At 39.0% G+C, this 17,261-nt stretch overlaps 1 protein-coding gene across 1 annotated transcript in view; it reads right to left on the bottom strand.

The window, feature by feature from the left end:
- LOC147864232 (Transducin family protein / WD-40 repeat family protein) overlaps positions 1–15,871 on the bottom strand; it is a 29,174-nt gene extending 13,303 nt beyond the window's left edge. Inside the window, exons 1-11 of the mRNA XM_087320004.1 lie at positions 14,306–15,871; positions 10,168–10,654; positions 9,961–10,048; positions 9,692–9,873; positions 4,244–4,380; positions 3,433–3,499; positions 3,106–3,295; positions 2,885–3,002; positions 2,703–2,778; positions 2,436–2,618; positions 1,796–1,956 (exon numbers count right to left, since the gene is read on the bottom strand). Coding sequence (XP_087176130.1) covers positions 1,796–1,956; positions 2,436–2,618; positions 2,703–2,778; positions 2,885–3,002; positions 3,106–3,295; positions 3,433–3,499; positions 4,244–4,380; positions 9,692–9,873; positions 9,961–10,048; positions 10,168–10,654; positions 14,306–15,336 — 2,720 coding nt within the window. The 5' untranslated portion in view covers positions 15,337–15,871. The remainder of the gene's footprint in view (positions 1–1,795; positions 1,957–2,435; positions 2,619–2,702; positions 2,779–2,884; positions 3,003–3,105; positions 3,296–3,432; positions 3,500–4,243; positions 4,381–9,691; positions 9,874–9,960; positions 10,049–10,167; positions 10,655–14,305) is intronic.
- Positions 15,872–17,261: the final 1,390 nt, after the last annotated feature.

Below are 17,261 nucleotides of genomic sequence, written 5' to 3'. Positions count from 1 at the left end.
GGAGCAGCAGCAGTTGTTCTATCTCAGGGAAAATATATATTAGATCTTCTCACAGAAACTGGAATGTTGGGTTGTAGGCCCATAGCTTCTCCAATCAACCAAAAGATCAACCTAACTGAACTTGCATGAGAGAAAGTTGATCGTGAAAGGTATCAAAGATTGGTAGGTCGGCTGATTTATTTGACTCACATCCGTCCAGATATTTCATTTGCAGTAAGTGTGGTACGTCTCTACATGCATGATCCGAGGAAAGATCATATGGATGCAGTGTACCATATTCTGAGATATCTCAAAGGTGCCCCTGGGAAAGGATTTATCTTTAGAAAACATGGCCATTTTAACATTGAGGGCTATTGAGATTCTGATTGGGCCAGTTGTGCTGATGATAGGAAATCCACATCAGGATATTGCATGTTTGTTGGGGGCAATCTGGTCTCTTGGAAGAGTAAGAAATAGTCAGTAGTAGCAAGGTCAACAGCAGAAGCAGAGTATAGAGCTATTGCTGTAGAAGTTGCGGAGATGTTTTGGCTAAGAACTCTCCTAGTAAAATTAAAGGTGAATCAAGAAAATCAGATGATGTTGTGGTGTCACAATAAGTCAGCAATCAGCATTGCCAACAATCTGGTACAGCATGATAGGACCAAGCACATCGAAATTGACAGATTCTTTATCAAGGAGAAGCTTGATAATGGAAATTAAAATTGAGTCATGTTTCTACTGAACATAAAGTAGCAGATTGCCTTACAAAGGGACTTGGGCCAGTAAGTCTTACTAGACTGTGTGACAAGATGGGCTTAGTGGATATTTTTCACCCATCTTGAGGGGGAGTGTTGAGAATGATTAAAGGTTATAACGGCTATCCCAACAGCTAGTTAGCCCAACGGCCAGATCTTGGCCTGTATAAAGAGGAAGTTTCTCCTCATGTAAATATGAGCGATCTCTGTATTTTCTCCCTCCTGTTGTGACATACCAATGTATATTATTGAACAAATGTGCTTTCTCATTTTTCTATTAAGACCTATCACGAAGGGAGTTATTGGTTCTACAATTTACAGTAAAATAGACATGTGTAGTAATATATGAGTCAGCACAATCAACTCCATGCTGGCAGCATGGGCAGGGCATGGATGCCCATACAAGGGGCACTGTAAATAGCATGGCAGGGTTCTCACAGAGAAAGTTAAATTTATTTGCAACAAAATCTAGACTGTATACAACAACGTGAATACGGCTGAACACCATGCTTTCAACACCCACTGACACCACCAACCCTGCGGAACTCTGCTCTTAACCGATGGCTATTTCATGTGAAAGAGGGCCTAATACCCAGAAGCAGTGTGTGCATGCCGAACATTCTAGAAGCAATTTCTGAATAGTTCTTGACGGAAATTTATCCATTTCATCTTTTTGTACAACACCAATCAAAGAATGCTTTATTGTACCACCAATGATTTTCAAAATAAATTCTTGGGCACTTGGTGAAAGTTGAGATTAAAAGAATTTATTACAGCTTTCAACATTCTAGAATAATTGTTCAGATGATGAGTTAAGGATATCCCCTCCCCCCCAAATAAGGTATTATGCCTTTTGGCGTAGCGATCCTTTCTTATCTTTAGAAAATGTAGTTGGAAATTTACAACACCACATTCTGAAGTTTAATGTTGTTTATTGATTCATGTACAGTTTGTAAGCTCCTAACTATAAACTAGTATATGAATATGTGTGGCAGTAAAAGTGTTGTAGATATCTAACCAAGAAAATGCTAATTACGAGCTAAAGAAATATGAAACCATACATATTGACCTCAAGTAGTCGGAAACTTCCATCGGCGCCTGCAATGCATAGTAGCATGATGTCACTATCAGCAAAGCGTAAAGGGAACCAATCAAGTTCAGAAACCAAGATTCCACCAATTTGAGATTGAACAATTGCATTTTTTAGGGGATCTTGAGTATTCTGCAAACCAGAACTGTAGATAGTAAGGAACTAACGGACATACAGCCATGACACAAATATAACTATGGCATCCCTTAGATTAAACATCTTGACTACACTGAAACAGAAGTGGCTGATACCCACTGGTAGATCTCATAATGATGAATAGTACATCTTAACCAGTTGAGATTATTATTTCAATTTTAGATTGATGTTTACAACTTTGTCATTTATAGAACTCTGATACAATTTGCATCAAAGTCACTAGGAATGTGAACAGGAAAGAGAACCCTGTGATGGCATCACTTAACATCATACAACCAGGTTCTTATACTCTATATAATAATTAATAATTTGAATTTACTTCATTTCTTTCTTCTGAATGAGACATAACATGTTACATTGCTATTTTAGGTTCATTCTGAAAACATTTGGAAAAGGGTTATTTTCTTTTATCACACATACTCACAAGAGTTATCTTCACATAACAATTAACTTACAAGGTCATATATAGCAAAGGTATGATCATTGAACAAAACTGCAACACGACCTCTTGTTTGATCCCCTGGAGCAACTGGAGCAAACTTTATTCTCCTCACCCCACCACGATGACTATTAAAAGTTGAAGACATCCCACTGGTCACATCCCACCATCTTATATTTCCTGACCTATCACCCATCACCTATAAAACATCAACCATCCAAGATTGTATTTGTCAACCAGAAACATTTTGACATTTTGATGTTAAGCAGGAAAACTAGTATACCACATGCGGTGTCCTGTATGCCATGGCTGTCACTAGGACATCTGCTGAGACAAAAGATGCTGAGGGCCATTTGGGTCTGGTGCCAAAAAACAAGAATTAAAATTCTGACACAGTACTTAATCTCAAGTAAACACATTTTCCACAAGCAGATCCAGCTGACATCTGAAGATATAGGGGAAAACCTGAAATCACGAACCCTTCTGCCTCGTAATTCAAATACTCCAAGTGATCCATTTACGAGAGCAAATGCAAAACTTTCTGCTGATTCATCTTGTGAATTGTCTATGTTAAGTCCAGGACCTTTACAAATAACAAATACAAAAATGAATCAATTGAACCTCATGATTGATGACATCCTGTGGTGGTCCTCAGTCATGACCAGAATGAATATATGGTACTGTACCTGGGTCAGACAACCGTGGAGATGCAAGAGAAGGTACATTGACAGAAGCAGTTGTTGAAGTTATTACAGACTTGTCTTTGTAAAAAGGAGAAGGTTTCCAAGTGGAAGAATGTTGTGAAGATGTGTTAACCTTGGGTGCCGGAGGCAAAGCCCATTCCATCACTGTGAAAGGAAGGGCCAAAGAACGAAGCTGTATCCAGAAGCAGGAAGATCATTCAAGAAATCTTTATATAAAGAAAATCAAAAGCAGCATTCAATAAAAATACGAAAATCCATCACAGAGTATATAAAGGTCCAATTAATGGTGCAAACCAGAGGGAATCTCACCATTTGAGGATTTTTGGTCATTGCCCACACCTCTGCAGGAGCTTCACGAAATAAAATCAGTAAGTACCTAAGAAAATAAACAGATAGAAATCTTTGCTACAGAATCCTTATCATTAATTTTGATTCTTTGAAACAAACAGTAATATCGCCATATAATACCACTTTAAGATTTAAAGTGACTTCAAATAAGATTGTCCAATTTAAATTTTGCAAATTTGAACTACTATTCATGGAAAACAAAGTTCATCCTAGATCGTCTATAAATCCACAGCCAGAACAGAACTGCAAATAATCTCCTAGAATCAGACAACTGTCAGAGGTATTGTTCCTTCGAAATAGCGTAGCATACATGCAGTGTTAAGATGTTCCACGAAGGATGAGTACACATGTGACCTTGAGAATGCTTGGGCTTGATGGATGCTTAACATCTTCTCAGTGCATGCTTAATGACAAAAAATGTAAAGTTATGCCAGGATGCCAACACAACAGATTGTTCATCCCCACATTTCATGCTAAGCAGTTTCCAAGTGTGGATGAGAGAGCTAACCGATTCTTTCCACAACCAATACTTTTTCAAATTCAATGACTCATTGAATCCCTAATCTGTCATTTTTTTAGAGTAATCAACATTATTATCTTCATGCCCCTGGTCTGCTATATCTGCAATCAGACTACTTTTAACATTTTGAATTTGTTCGTTCATTTTTAGAATTTTACTTTAGAGTTTGAATTGAAGTACTGAACTCAATAGCAGCATTAAAAACTAGAATGTGAAAGTCCAAGCACATATTATAGGACATATGAGATAAACCTGCCAGAAGGAGATGTTCGAAGAAACCTAACTGGAGCCCTTTCAGGCTTTTGTAAAACTCGAAAGGCTTTGCTTTGTCCACTTCGAACACATGTCACTGCAAGATTATTTACATAACCCCCACCTTTTCCTTTAATCTGTAAAAGTTAGAAGTAAAATTTTGTAAATGTAAAAGAATTGCATAACCGACTGCATTATTATATAGGAAAAACTTGCATCATATCATATTTTTATATTTACACATTTGTGTCCACACATCAATTTACTTATAACAATTTATGGTCTAGAATATTCTGGTCTTACAAATTAACTGCATACAGGAATGCCTTCAAGGAGTAAATTGTACGAGACAAAAAGTTATATATTGCCAACATGCACGAAAACATTATTATTGCATGATCTCTCGTAACCCAGCCTGAACGATGTGGATGAAACTCTATTTGTGCTTCATTTATTGACTTATAAGATAGCACAGAGAGGTGATGGTACTGAAGAAGGTTGTGAGGGTTCTTGACTGATGTGGTTTTGTAGCCTCTTTGGTGTCTTTGATAACAAGAACAGTCCCAACCATCATTGGTTTTTAGAGTCTATCATATTGTGAAAGAGGCAATGGTATCCTACCTACCTCATGATCAATACGTCGAAGCACCCGGGTTATGAATTAGGAGAGTTTGTAAAAGAAAGGGAGAGAGACAAGCACAAACAACAGATGCAGATAGTATAGGATTAAAGAAGAATTGAAATACTATATGATAAAAATAGCTTTATTAAATTACAAATACAAGATTTTATTTACCAAAGTTACAGTATTCCACCATAAGGATGACACTAAGAAAAGTTGTTAATAGCAGCCGCAGAATAGTTGATAGAAAAAATAGACACAGCCAAGCTGTGAGAAGGCTGTTACATAGTAGTAGCAAAAATAGTTGCAAAGAGTAGAGTCTGTTTTCAACTAGCAGCAAAAAATAAAGTCTTTACAAAAGAGGCTCTTCGACTCATTAGTGACCCCTTCCCTCATGTATGCATCAGTAGTATGGGCTCCAGGTCTACCATCTTTCATGTGGACGCAATTAGAGAGACCTTTGTGACGATGTTATCACGTCAACTCCGAAGCAAATCAACAGTACCACATGACATTATTAGAGCAGAGTTCAATCTGCCCCCGATGTTAGTAAAAGCACTATTTCAAGTGGTAGTTTTTATTCATCGGATACATAGCCAACCACAAGATAGGATATCCCATCGAGCCTTTGAGGCATCTCGATCCCTACATGCGTCTGGAGACACTAGCTCTTGGTATAACACTGTGGTGAGTTAGTTACTTGCAAACGACATAGACATTAATAACCTACCCCCCCTTAAGTACAACCATGGGACTGACCAAACTCTAATATCTCATGAAGACCGTAATAAAGTGATACGCCAAGAAATATGGCAAATTTACACTCGATATAAATGGATCACCCCACGAGAGTCACTCCCATCTAAAATGTTGTACTATAAGGAACACTTCTTGCACTTCTCTCAATTAGGTTTTATTACACGACCAAGATATCTAGATACATTCTTATCAAATGCACTAAGGGTGGCCATTGGACAACTTAGGATATCATCTCACCAACTTGAGATTGAGAATGGTCAGGCTATTAGAGTCCCTAGGGAGGAAAGGCTATGTAGGTTGTGCCACATAGAGATAGAGGATGAGTATCACTTCACATGCAAGTGCCCAACTTATGCCGAGATATGAGTGGAATACCAAGACATATTAGGAACCTCTCCCACCCTCTCCAAACTATTAGATAGCCCGGATGTAAAGAGACTAGGTAGGTATATCTTAGAGCTAAAACAACATAGGGAGAATAAATTACGAAGTGTTAACCATAACCCTTTTACTATTCATCAACTTGTAACTAGTGTAATTTTTCAGGAACAAGGGGAGACGATGAATGTGGATACACTTACGCCGCTCGGCCTCTCTCTTGAGGAAGCCGAAACGCAAAGAACAACCAAACGCCCTTGGATGTTGGGCTTCAAAACAAGTCGACACGGAGTAGAAAGGATTAAGAAGATAAGGGAACATGAGCTACGCCGACTAGAGGCTATGGTTGGGGTACCTTTTACATTGGGGCCACGGGCCATATCCACATCGAAACCCTTTGACCTCCCGCTTCTCTTTGAGAGACTTGGATGGAAATGAAATTAGGCCTAGTATAACATCATTTTCATTGTAGAACATGTTTGTTATTTTATTTTACTAGAACTATTGAGCTTAAAACTCTATTTTTTTTATTTTATTTTTTTTACTTTCGATGAATGGGTAAATATCCCATTTTTTGTTGTAAACCATTTGTCTCATGGGCCAATTTTGGCCTTAGAAGACGTTAATATATCTTTCTTTCTTTCTTTCTTTCTTTCTTCTTCCATAAGAGGCATTGAAAGGTTGCTCTCGCTTGTTTGTGTGTATAAGTGCCTCAAGTTACTTCACACTGCAAGCATTTCCTAGTATCGCGACATTCCTCATCATACCAACTATTTTGTATTACTCTACTAAGTTTGGGGGGGATTGGCCGTTGTGAGGAAAGGCATTTGTGGCTGCTTTATGCAATGATTTTGACAGTCCGTGGGTAAGTTCCTCAAAGGGTGCGAAAGGATCTAAATCTAGTATGCCATTGTATACTCCAAAACTACACACATCAATTGTCTCGCAAGTAAATTGATACTCAGCCAGCTCACTCTCCTTAGCATATACATCCCTTGTGCATCCATCCTTTATCTCGAAGCGTAGATATGCATGATCTGCTGCCAAGCCAATAGGTCGACTAGATAGAGTGAACTCTTTTATTTCAGGTATGAGAGATGGAGATCCCATTAGATAATCGATTGTGCTTGCACCTCCTTTTCGGTTCCAACATGTTAAAGCATCTGACCCTGGCCATTGTGACAATCCATTATATATCACAAATCCATGCACACTTCCCAAGGCTAGAAAATGTTTGCCATATTCAATTATAGCACTCATATCTTGAGGTTGGCGCTTTAGACCAACCTCTTTTGCCATAACTTCTCCATAAACAGCCTCGTTGGCGTCAAACATTGTTGTTAGTTCATCCTTGGTTTGTGCATGAAAGTCTCCTAATAGTATTATGTCCCCCATAGTAGCAAATCTCATGATATCATCATATAATAGTAGATATGGTGATTCACCAATAGGTGGAAACCTTGAGTAGGCAAGCAGAAAGTAGCAAATTGCAATATATATACCTCCCTAAGATCCCCTCTTTTGATTTGTATCCACATGTAACGTGCATCTACATTCTTATGTACAACATGCACTCTATCATGGAGCTCCTTTTTGTATAACACAGCCACTCCTCCCGAACCTCTAGTGCTCCCAGTGTCCGAGGTTGGGGACGACATATTGACTCCCGTATATATCCTTGTTCATCAAGGAGTTTGCTAGCCATGCATTAATGGGTCTCTGTATACATAGCAATATCTGTGTTTTTGAAGGTCTCTTCAAAATATCTAACATCTATCCATACAGATCCGTTGCAATTCCATATGGTCATGCGTAGGGTCTCATAGACCATATATTGTCATGTGGTTCTCTTCTCTGTAATAATGACCTTACCATTTGCCTTCCTTTCTTGCATCAAGCACTTGTGGCATGTTTTCTTTGCGGTGTGCCACTTGGGCTGGAGTGAGATTGTCATCTAAGTATATTTTCTCACCCTTGAGTGCCCTTCTTTTAGATAGGAAAGCTTTTTTCTTGTCGATATCCATGAAGCATATAATAAGGGCTTTAGCTCTAGACTCATCTCTTCCCACCCTCCATGTTGGAGCAAATGGAATATCTAATGCCCCAATCTTTGTTCCGAGATTCTTGGCATCTTCTTGTGGGCTTCCTTTTTCCGTCCAACCAACCACTCGTACATGCAACACACGGGCTTTCCTCTTGGCTTCTTCTTCTAATGTAGCATTCATCATTTCCATCCTATTCACTGATGTTCCTTTTTGTTTTCTCACTACATCTATCCAAGGTGCATTTGCTTTAATTTCTTTTTGGGCATGCTCAGCCTGAGCTTTGGCCTCTTTGGCCATGTCTGCCATGTTTGCATTTCCTTAGTGACACTAGCTTTAACGATAGAGATGCACTTTTCCACAGCTTCTTGTTCTTTTTCTAAATCAGCCTTTATAGATACTAATTCAACCTTATTTGAGGATATTTCATCCTTCAGGTATTGTGTCATGTCATCCTTGAGCTCTAAGTTTGATTTCTTGACATAGCTTGTTATGTCTTTCCACATCTCTTCTAATAACTCAATCTTGAGAGAGGCATACAACTCTATTTTTTGTTTTTCTATCTCCTTTTTCATTTCTTCTTTTAGTGCTCTTTGTATCTCTTGTTTTGTCTTATATGCCATTTTGGCCTCTTAAACGACGTTAATATATCCTTCTTTCTTTCTTTCTTTCTTTCTCTCTCCTATCTGATAAGACTGATCTCTTGCGTAATCAAATGGCGTAATAGATCATGTTTCCCCTTTTCAACATCAATGGGTATGTCGAATGAAGCTTGCATTTTGGGTATCTTGTGCACCCTTTTAGAGAGAGAAGGCATTTCGGAAGAGAGAGAGTGTAGAAGAGAGATAATAAAGATGAAAGAGAGTGCAGGTCTAGAGCTGCCACCCTCCAACAGGAATCTTGTTCAAGGATCCTATTCAGTGTACAAAATATTTTTTTAGAAGTTGTAATGTAGTTCTGAAAACGAGATTGTACAACTCTAACAAAAATCAGAAAATATTAAATTGTATAAAATCGTTTTCCTAGATTAATAGGAGTAACCTAAGGGCCTTTAATCCCAACTGTGGGGTCTTGACCAAGAGACTCAAAAGGAGTTATACAACCAGTAGCAATGTGCCATTCAAGTTGACGACCATCTGAACCACAGCCTTATAACCTTTGTCACGAACAAATAAAACCCAAACCCTCGCTTCAAAGATCTCATCATCTTGGTGTCATCAATGTTGGAGATTTTCAAAGGCAGGAGCTTTAATCTATCTAAGCTCAAATTTTTAATTCTTAGATATTTAGATTCTTTATTATTCAATGTCTACTTATATTAATTTTTGTTAGTTATTCTCAATGTCAAGAAAACATTGTAAGATGTAATATCCTTTTTGGTCTTATAGGCAATTTCGGCCTCTGAAAAGATGTTAATATCACTTTCTTTCTTTAAAATGCTCAATTTTGTGTTGACAAGGCAGAAGCACCATACTTCAGTCACCTTGAAGGTGAAAAGTGTTCTGTCATTTCAATCCCGGAAACACGTTTCACATTGATGGATATGACCAACACAAAACAAAGACCTTCTGCAATACATATACATACAGAAACACATTTTCTATAGGTGAAGATTATTTGCTTTCACTTCTGATGTATTTCATATACCTCTGTGAATGAGAATGAAACAAGCCGAGAATTCCCTAGCCAGCGTAGTCCACGAACTGGACCAGAATGAACTAGGAATGAGCTGGTGACAGCATTGGACAAGGCATCAACAACCTCAATAGTTCCACCTTGTGTGGCCAAAGCTACCAATGGAGTCGATACTGCTGGACCATTCCCCCCACCTGACAAAACGAAGAGTAACCACAGGTTTCTATAAGCACTTATGTAGATGGATGAGATTTTACATATGAAAACACTCCAGCTCTTACCAGGCACAGTGGCTAAAAGAGATGGCACAGGGACAGCCAATGTAGTTATTGTTGATGGAAGAAGACTCAACTGATCTGTTAACATAACCTAACACAAAAAATAATAGCTCAAGGCACTCTGCACAAGCAAAGTTCCGTTGTACCAATCCAAATATTTTTAATGTGAAAAACAAACTAGAAAACAGAGTGTGTGTATTCATCCCATACCTTGAATATTGGGTTGATAAGGCTTGATTCAAGTTTCCCTGATAAGAATTCTTGCCTTCCTGACTCACCATTCCCTACACTTTCGTTGATTTTATTATCAAAAATTGACTCTTCAGTTGCAATTACAGATTTCGTTTCTGAAGAGCCTCCAGATATTATAGACCAATGCAACAGCCTCCCATCATCAGAAATAGATATAATTGTGGTTTCAACAGGCATTTTATCTTTATACTTCACTCTTGACAATAAAGGGTTGCTATTGCCAGCTACTGGAGCCGTTAATACTACTGCTGGAAGAGATTCCAGCTTGGACGGCGATTTCATCTGCTCGGCAGTGAAAGATGCACTTTCCATAATGTTTTCAGAGTTCTCCACAAAAATCTGATATGAACAGTTCACAACAGCAAGAACAGCTGGAGCAGGAACAGATGTACCCAATTGAGGCAAAAGAGCATCCATGAAAGACAAGGAATATGCCTGTTGATTCCTGCAAAGGTTCAGAGTGAAGACCTCAGGTATAACACATTTCACATGGCACACTTCAGTTTCAAGTTTTCATCTTTCCTCTTCTATAAACAAAAGCAATATCACTTAGAAGCTGGAGCATCTCTGTCCAAAGATAGTGAATGTTCAGAAATGGCATTAATAGACATCTTCCTATTACCACTGACCATATTGTACCATCTCAGAAGGCAGAGACAGTTCACCCAATGTTCACTAACCTTAGTCCCAATCAGACATATATCTAGATGTCTCTACCCGTGATATGTAGAGGGAGACAAATGCTAGAGAATTTTCAAAAGACAAAAATAACAATATATCTGACTTGAGAATCTTACAAGTATAGATGACGAGTTCTTTGGTCATGGCTTAATTCTATTTCTATTTACTTTTTTACTTAGTTATGTTTACTTTGGTTTTATTGTTCTCAAAGACAAGACAACATTTTAAGATGTGATCTCTTGTTTGGTCTTATAGACCATTTTAGCCTCTTAAACGACATTAGTATATTGTGGTGTGCATGTGTTCCTTTGTGCCACCCTTTTAGCACACCCTTTTTAGCTAAGCCAACCCAAATGGGTACCTTTGTATCAACTATAAATTGAGTAAGAAGTAAGAAGCTAACTAGGCTGGTTTTGATCTCTTATGTGCATCTCACATATTGGTGGATATGCGGCGTACCAGTCCCCCACGTCCAAGCATCCACCTCTTCCCCCTCACCTTAGGTTGCGCACTATCTTCTTGTCCCACGAGTTTCCCCGATCCCCCGCCTACATGATAGCCCTCCTATCCCCCACTTCAGCCAAGTCCAAGTGGCCCTCAGTCCACGGGCGATTGATCTCTATCCGCCTATAGCCCTCCTGTCCCCCACCTCAACCAAGTCCAGGTGGCCCTCAGTCTACAGGAGGGATTGATCTTTCCCCAATCCCCCTCCGACACGATAGCCCTCCTGTCCCCCACCTCAGCCAAGTCCAGGTAGCCCTCAGTCCACAGGAGGGATTCATCTCTATCCGCCAATTTCTAGCTCGTTTTTTGTCACTAGCCCCGTCCAACTATTATCTTATCAGGGCCGCCAGTTCCACGGGGATGTCCTCAACGTCGTTGCAGCTCAACTAGGTGTCCAACAGGTGCTTAAGTCCCCATACCATCCTCAGACAAATGGCCTCACCGGACGCCTCAACAAGACCCTCAAGAAGGAGATTGCCGCTTACATCGATCCATGCAACAAAACCTGGGATCTCCACCAATATGTGAAATGCACATTAGAGATCAAAACTAGCCTAGTTAGTTTTTTACTTCTTACTCAATTTATAGTTGATACAAAGGTACCCATTTGGGTTGGCTTAGCTAAAAAGGGTGTGCTAAAAGGGTGGGTCGGCTTAGGTACATGCATCCTAAAAAGGGTGTGCTAAAAGGGTGGCACAAAGGAACACATGCACACCACAATATCTTTCTTTCTTTCATTCATTATTTCCTCCCATGATGCACCATTTAGTTTTGACTTTGCGACTAGCTTACAATATTCAAGTTGTATGAGTGCTGAGTGGACTAGCATCTAAAATTGTTTACATGAATTAGTTAAATTTTAGATTATTCTGCACAATTTCCAACAATAATTTGAAGAAACATGAGATTATACATCCTGACTGTACCAGATATGTGTTATAGAGAATTCTTGCGTAAAAAGGTCATTTCATAATTATAATATATGTGCATACCCATTGCATATACCATCTGTAGATGCATGATATTGTTTATGCCTAGAGTGGACCATCCATGGAAATATACATTGCTGAAGGTATAGATGTTGCAGTTTTAGAACATGTAAATGCAGGATGGTAGGAGTTTAGGTTATCATAACATTGTAAAATGGCTGTAAGGACTAATCTATATTTTCAAATAACCCTAATTTCAGGCAGATGGATGATAAGCAATAGAGACCAAGGAGAGTGTACTATGTCAAACCCTCCTAACACTAAAAGTACATACTACATACATACGGGCAATGAGGAGCAGATTATATGACAAATGGCAAAAGATTGAGGCTCTAACAGATTGAACTTTTAAACATATGTACACATTCAGGGGCGCTGATCAATATGCCAAAGAGAGCCAAGAGAGCCAGTGGCTATTCCAATTTTAAAATTTATTGAAGCTTGGGTCCACACATGAGAGAAAAAGTTTATAGAAAATAAGGTGTTGGCATGAAACATAATAAAACACATGAAAACACATAATAAGGGAAACTGAAAAACAGGAAATGGGACAAAGACAATAGAGGGAGACTAAGTTCAGAAGACTAAGATTATGTTTTATTCTTGTCCAATTGGAAGATTAAATTTTAAACAAATATTTCACCATTCTTTTGTAAGTTTGAACACATTTTGACTCAATGCAAATGTTACCATTTGAACATGGCAATATATGAAAATGGCCATCTCAACTAAAATTCTAGCTTTGAGGTAAAAATGTGGAAAAAAAGAGCTCAAACCTAGTAGTCTATTAACAATACAGAGGTGTGCTGTGGAAGCACATGAAATTAATGCAAATATACTACTTTCCACAGTTGGGCATAAAACTTTTGATGAAGGGGTGGGGATGGGGTCAATTTCTAAAAACCACATGCCCAACAAACATCATAAGTTTTCCCTGTTCCGTTTTCATAATTGCGGCAATTTATTTTCTCATCTAAATATTTTCCAAGTCTATTGAACCAATCCTTTTAAGGGAGTTGTGTGTTGCAATGAAGGACGTGACCTTGACAAGAATTCTTAGATCATTTTCAAGAACCTCTACTGCCAGCTTCAAACCATATCCTCTGTTCAAAGTGAGGGATACCATACCAGGGCCAGAACAAATGAATTGAAGTATATGACTGGCATCAAAAATCTAATGAATCCAGGTAGCAACACATCAGAAACATCTACCAGTACTCAAGAAAAAACTGCATCTAGCTCGGTCATCATGACAAAAACATTACCCATAGAGCTCCTTGTGGTAGTATTTATTATATAACCTCTATCATAAAAGAATCTAACTAAACATATCCTACTTAGATGGTGACATCACTCTCATCATAATAGACCGAGACAGCTCTCAAGCATTGATGGCCTCATCTGTGACCACATCAGCACTGAATAAGCTAGTATTATAATTTGTGACCACGGCTAGTATAATATCAGGATCTTTCTGCATAATCTTCATCTCATCCCTCGAGAGCTACATAGAAGTATACATGTCTCATACAGTGCGTTGAGAAAAGAGCTTTGAGCATTCAATCAGCCCTTGTATTCGAGTTAAAAGATTGTACTGTGCCTCTCTCCTATAAAGATCATGCAGGTCTTGTGTAAGTTTCAAGTCTCTATCAAGATAACGGTAACACATAACGACTGTTCCAGCATCCATACCAGCTATCAAATAAACCTGACACATTCAGGATGGCACATGCACGCTTATGTGTGTGATGGTTCAATGATCTCTTTCACAATCTATCCTGGTAAATTCATGATGCAAACAATGCATGTCTATTTCAAAATATTTGTATACCTAAAATTTATGCAAGAGGAGAACTATCAAAATGTAAACTTTGCAAATAAAAAACACATATAAACTGAACAGTTTAGAGAGGAGGACCCACTGTTTTCTCAACCATGCTGTGAGCTTGCCATCGACGTGAGCACAGTATACAACATCTCCATCTGCATTTGCTATAAGATCAAGGAATCTACTGCAGCCCCTGGGCAAGGTGGAGTTTGAAAGCACAGTTCCAAACTGTAGATCAAACACAAAAAGTTCTCTGGGAAAGGTAATGTACAATATTCCTCTGCTTGATGTGGAAAACAAGCACCTGCCATTGTTTCCTGCTAGAAGTGTTTGACTAACAGCAGCAGAAGTTGCCAAATAAGATATACTCGACACACTTCCCCCATCTTTTCCTACATCCCTCTCACTTACAGCTGTCCCATTGCCTTTCCCTGCACCAGCAATGGCATTGCTGCTCCGTTCTTCCAGAATGTTAAGTTGGTGCTTTTTCACAGAGATATCTAGTTCCAAGAGTCCCCCAATGTAAACCGATAATAAGAGACCTTTTGAACTAACAATGCAAATCTGTCTGGCATCAAATGGATCACGTTTGACACAGGTAAGGATTTCAGGAGATGCATCAAGCCTCCAGATTGAGCGTCCAGTTGTTGTGTCCCAAACAGAAATCAGGGATGTACCATGTATAGAAAGCAATAGCCATGGTTTTCCATAAACCCAGCAAATATCTTGTATACCCAACCTCCCTTTATCTGCTTCAAGACTGAGCCACATGATGACTTCACCACATCTGACGTTCCAGATAGCAATTCGACCTTGTCTATCTCCTACAGCAAGATGCAGATTACTTGTAAGTGATTCATCAGCAAGATCACGCTGCAGACCCTCGGGTGTCCATTGAAGTGCTGTGACAAAAGGAGCTGCCTGAGCGGCTGTTGTTCCAGGGCATGGCATAGGCAAAACCGTCACAATCTGCATAGATCTCACATCCACAATGACAATACTGCTGCCAGCTCCATAAGCAAGAAGACCATGAGAACTACAATGTGATGAGCCATTGTTTTCCTTTACAGCAGGACCAACCAGCATTCCAGCAACTCCAGGGAGTCCAAATTTTGATGTAGCCATAGTGGGACCCTGTCTGACGTCACTCACTCGTTTTGGATTACCAAGTCAAATGTGTAAAGCATAGCCATATTGCTTTGCTGCTTCTTTCACAAATATCTTTCCAATAGTTTCAGTGCTGGGATATATGGAGTAGTTCAGCTGCCAGAGCCTTTCACTTCTGGTGAAGGCCAGAAAGTGGTGAGCTATGCCTGATACATTAAGAAAACTGATCACCTATGAAGAAACTAGTTGACTCTGGCACATTCCAGGCAGAGTATTCTAAATCATCAACTGGATCTCTCTTTCCTAGAATTTTCAACGGTTACAGAAACAGAAAAAAATATCACGATCTTTCTCTGATAATATGCGAACAGACAAGTTTATCTCCAAAGCACATCCAAGAGCATGCCTTAAAAAAATGAATAGCTCAGCTGCGTGGAGAAAAATACCCGAATTACATACAACATCGGCATTAAAGCTCCAATATGCAATGGATGAAAAGGGCTGATCTGCCGCTTTAATCGGCTATGAAGGAACAATCTTTCTCATTTTCTCGCTCTGACGGACGGACGGGAGGGGGTGATGAGGATCTACGAACGGGCAAGAGGCTCTGCCTGCATTCAAGCGCGAGAGATCATAGAGGCATGGCTGCGCGGGCTGTTTTGCAGAGAAACTGAGGAGGCGCTTCGTAAAATGAGGAGTCAAAGCAAGCAAACGGAGAAGCCCGACTCAGAATGTCAAAATATGTATGTATGTAACAGCCACCTTCACAAACAAGTACATACATACATGATACATACATACATACATACATACATACATAAGTAAGTGCCACATAAAACATCCATCATCATCATCATCATCGGTTAACAAAGAAAATTAACACGAGAAAGTAGAAGAGTATAGCATGTAAGTACATAGACTTTATGTAGAGTCCATTCCAGTTAAGTCAAAGTCAAGACATGAAAGGGAAGGAAAAGGGGGACTCGTGTTCGTTTCTATTTGCGACCAAAACATAAAGAGGCCTCTGCCTGGTGAGGGAATCAATCGTAGTCACGGACGATGCAAGGCCATCAGGGGTCTCGGCAATCCCCCCCTACAATCTGCACCGTCAGATCATTGTCCTAAAAAATTAACCCATCTCGGACCTGCCTCTGTGTCACCTCTGACCCGGCTTTACCCCTACATTTGTCTCGTCTAACCCGGCTCTGTCATGCCTAACCTAGCTCAAAGTTGTTAACCCGGTTGTCTCATTTCTAACCCAGCTACTTGCACCCAACCCGGTTGAACATTCAGAAGATACCATTTTATTTCAAAAACTTCTAAGATCACCAAAAAAAAAAATCAAAAACATTTTCAGAGATCAAAATCTCTAAGTTTTAGATATAAAAAAAACTCCACCCACCAAAAACTTGGGCCATCACATAATGTAAAATGAAAGTTAATGATCATTTTAAACACCCAACCTTCTTGAATTTTATCCACAATTTAAAGTTTCGCCAACCATTTTTTTGGGAAGAGACTAGAAACTTCAAAGATCACAAAATTTCAATCACGAAAAGTTTCAAAGATCACACATATCCAGGCAAACCCAATAACTTCAAATATCATGAGAAACCAAATCATTACAGCCCTAAAAAGTTTAGCCATCATAAAAAAGTTTAGCCATACATATTCACATATCAAAATATCATAGTTTTACATATACAAACTCCAAACACCAAAAACCTAAAAATCACATGATCTAAAGTTTAAACAAAAGTTAGAGATTATGGTTTTTGTTCAAAGGATGGCAAGATACACCCACAATTTTTCCAACAATTAGCATTAGATTCCCTTGAAGTCAATGTCAAGCCATCACAATGCAAACACTAAACCTTCTCAGTCTCACATATTAGCAACGACCGCATTTCAGTAGTCTTCTAGTGTGTTACCTATAAGTTCTT

This window comes from Azolla caroliniana, unplaced genomic scaffold (genome assembly GCF_043228905.1).
Source record: "Azolla caroliniana isolate FFs.n. ecotype wild unplaced genomic scaffold, voAzoCaro1.0.p SCAF_5, whole genome shotgun sequence".
Lineage (NCBI taxonomy): Eukaryota > Viridiplantae > Streptophyta > Polypodiopsida > Salviniales > Salviniaceae > Azolla > Azolla caroliniana.
Note: the sequence above shows the minus strand (reverse complement) of the source record. Positions and strands in the feature narration are given on the sequence as shown.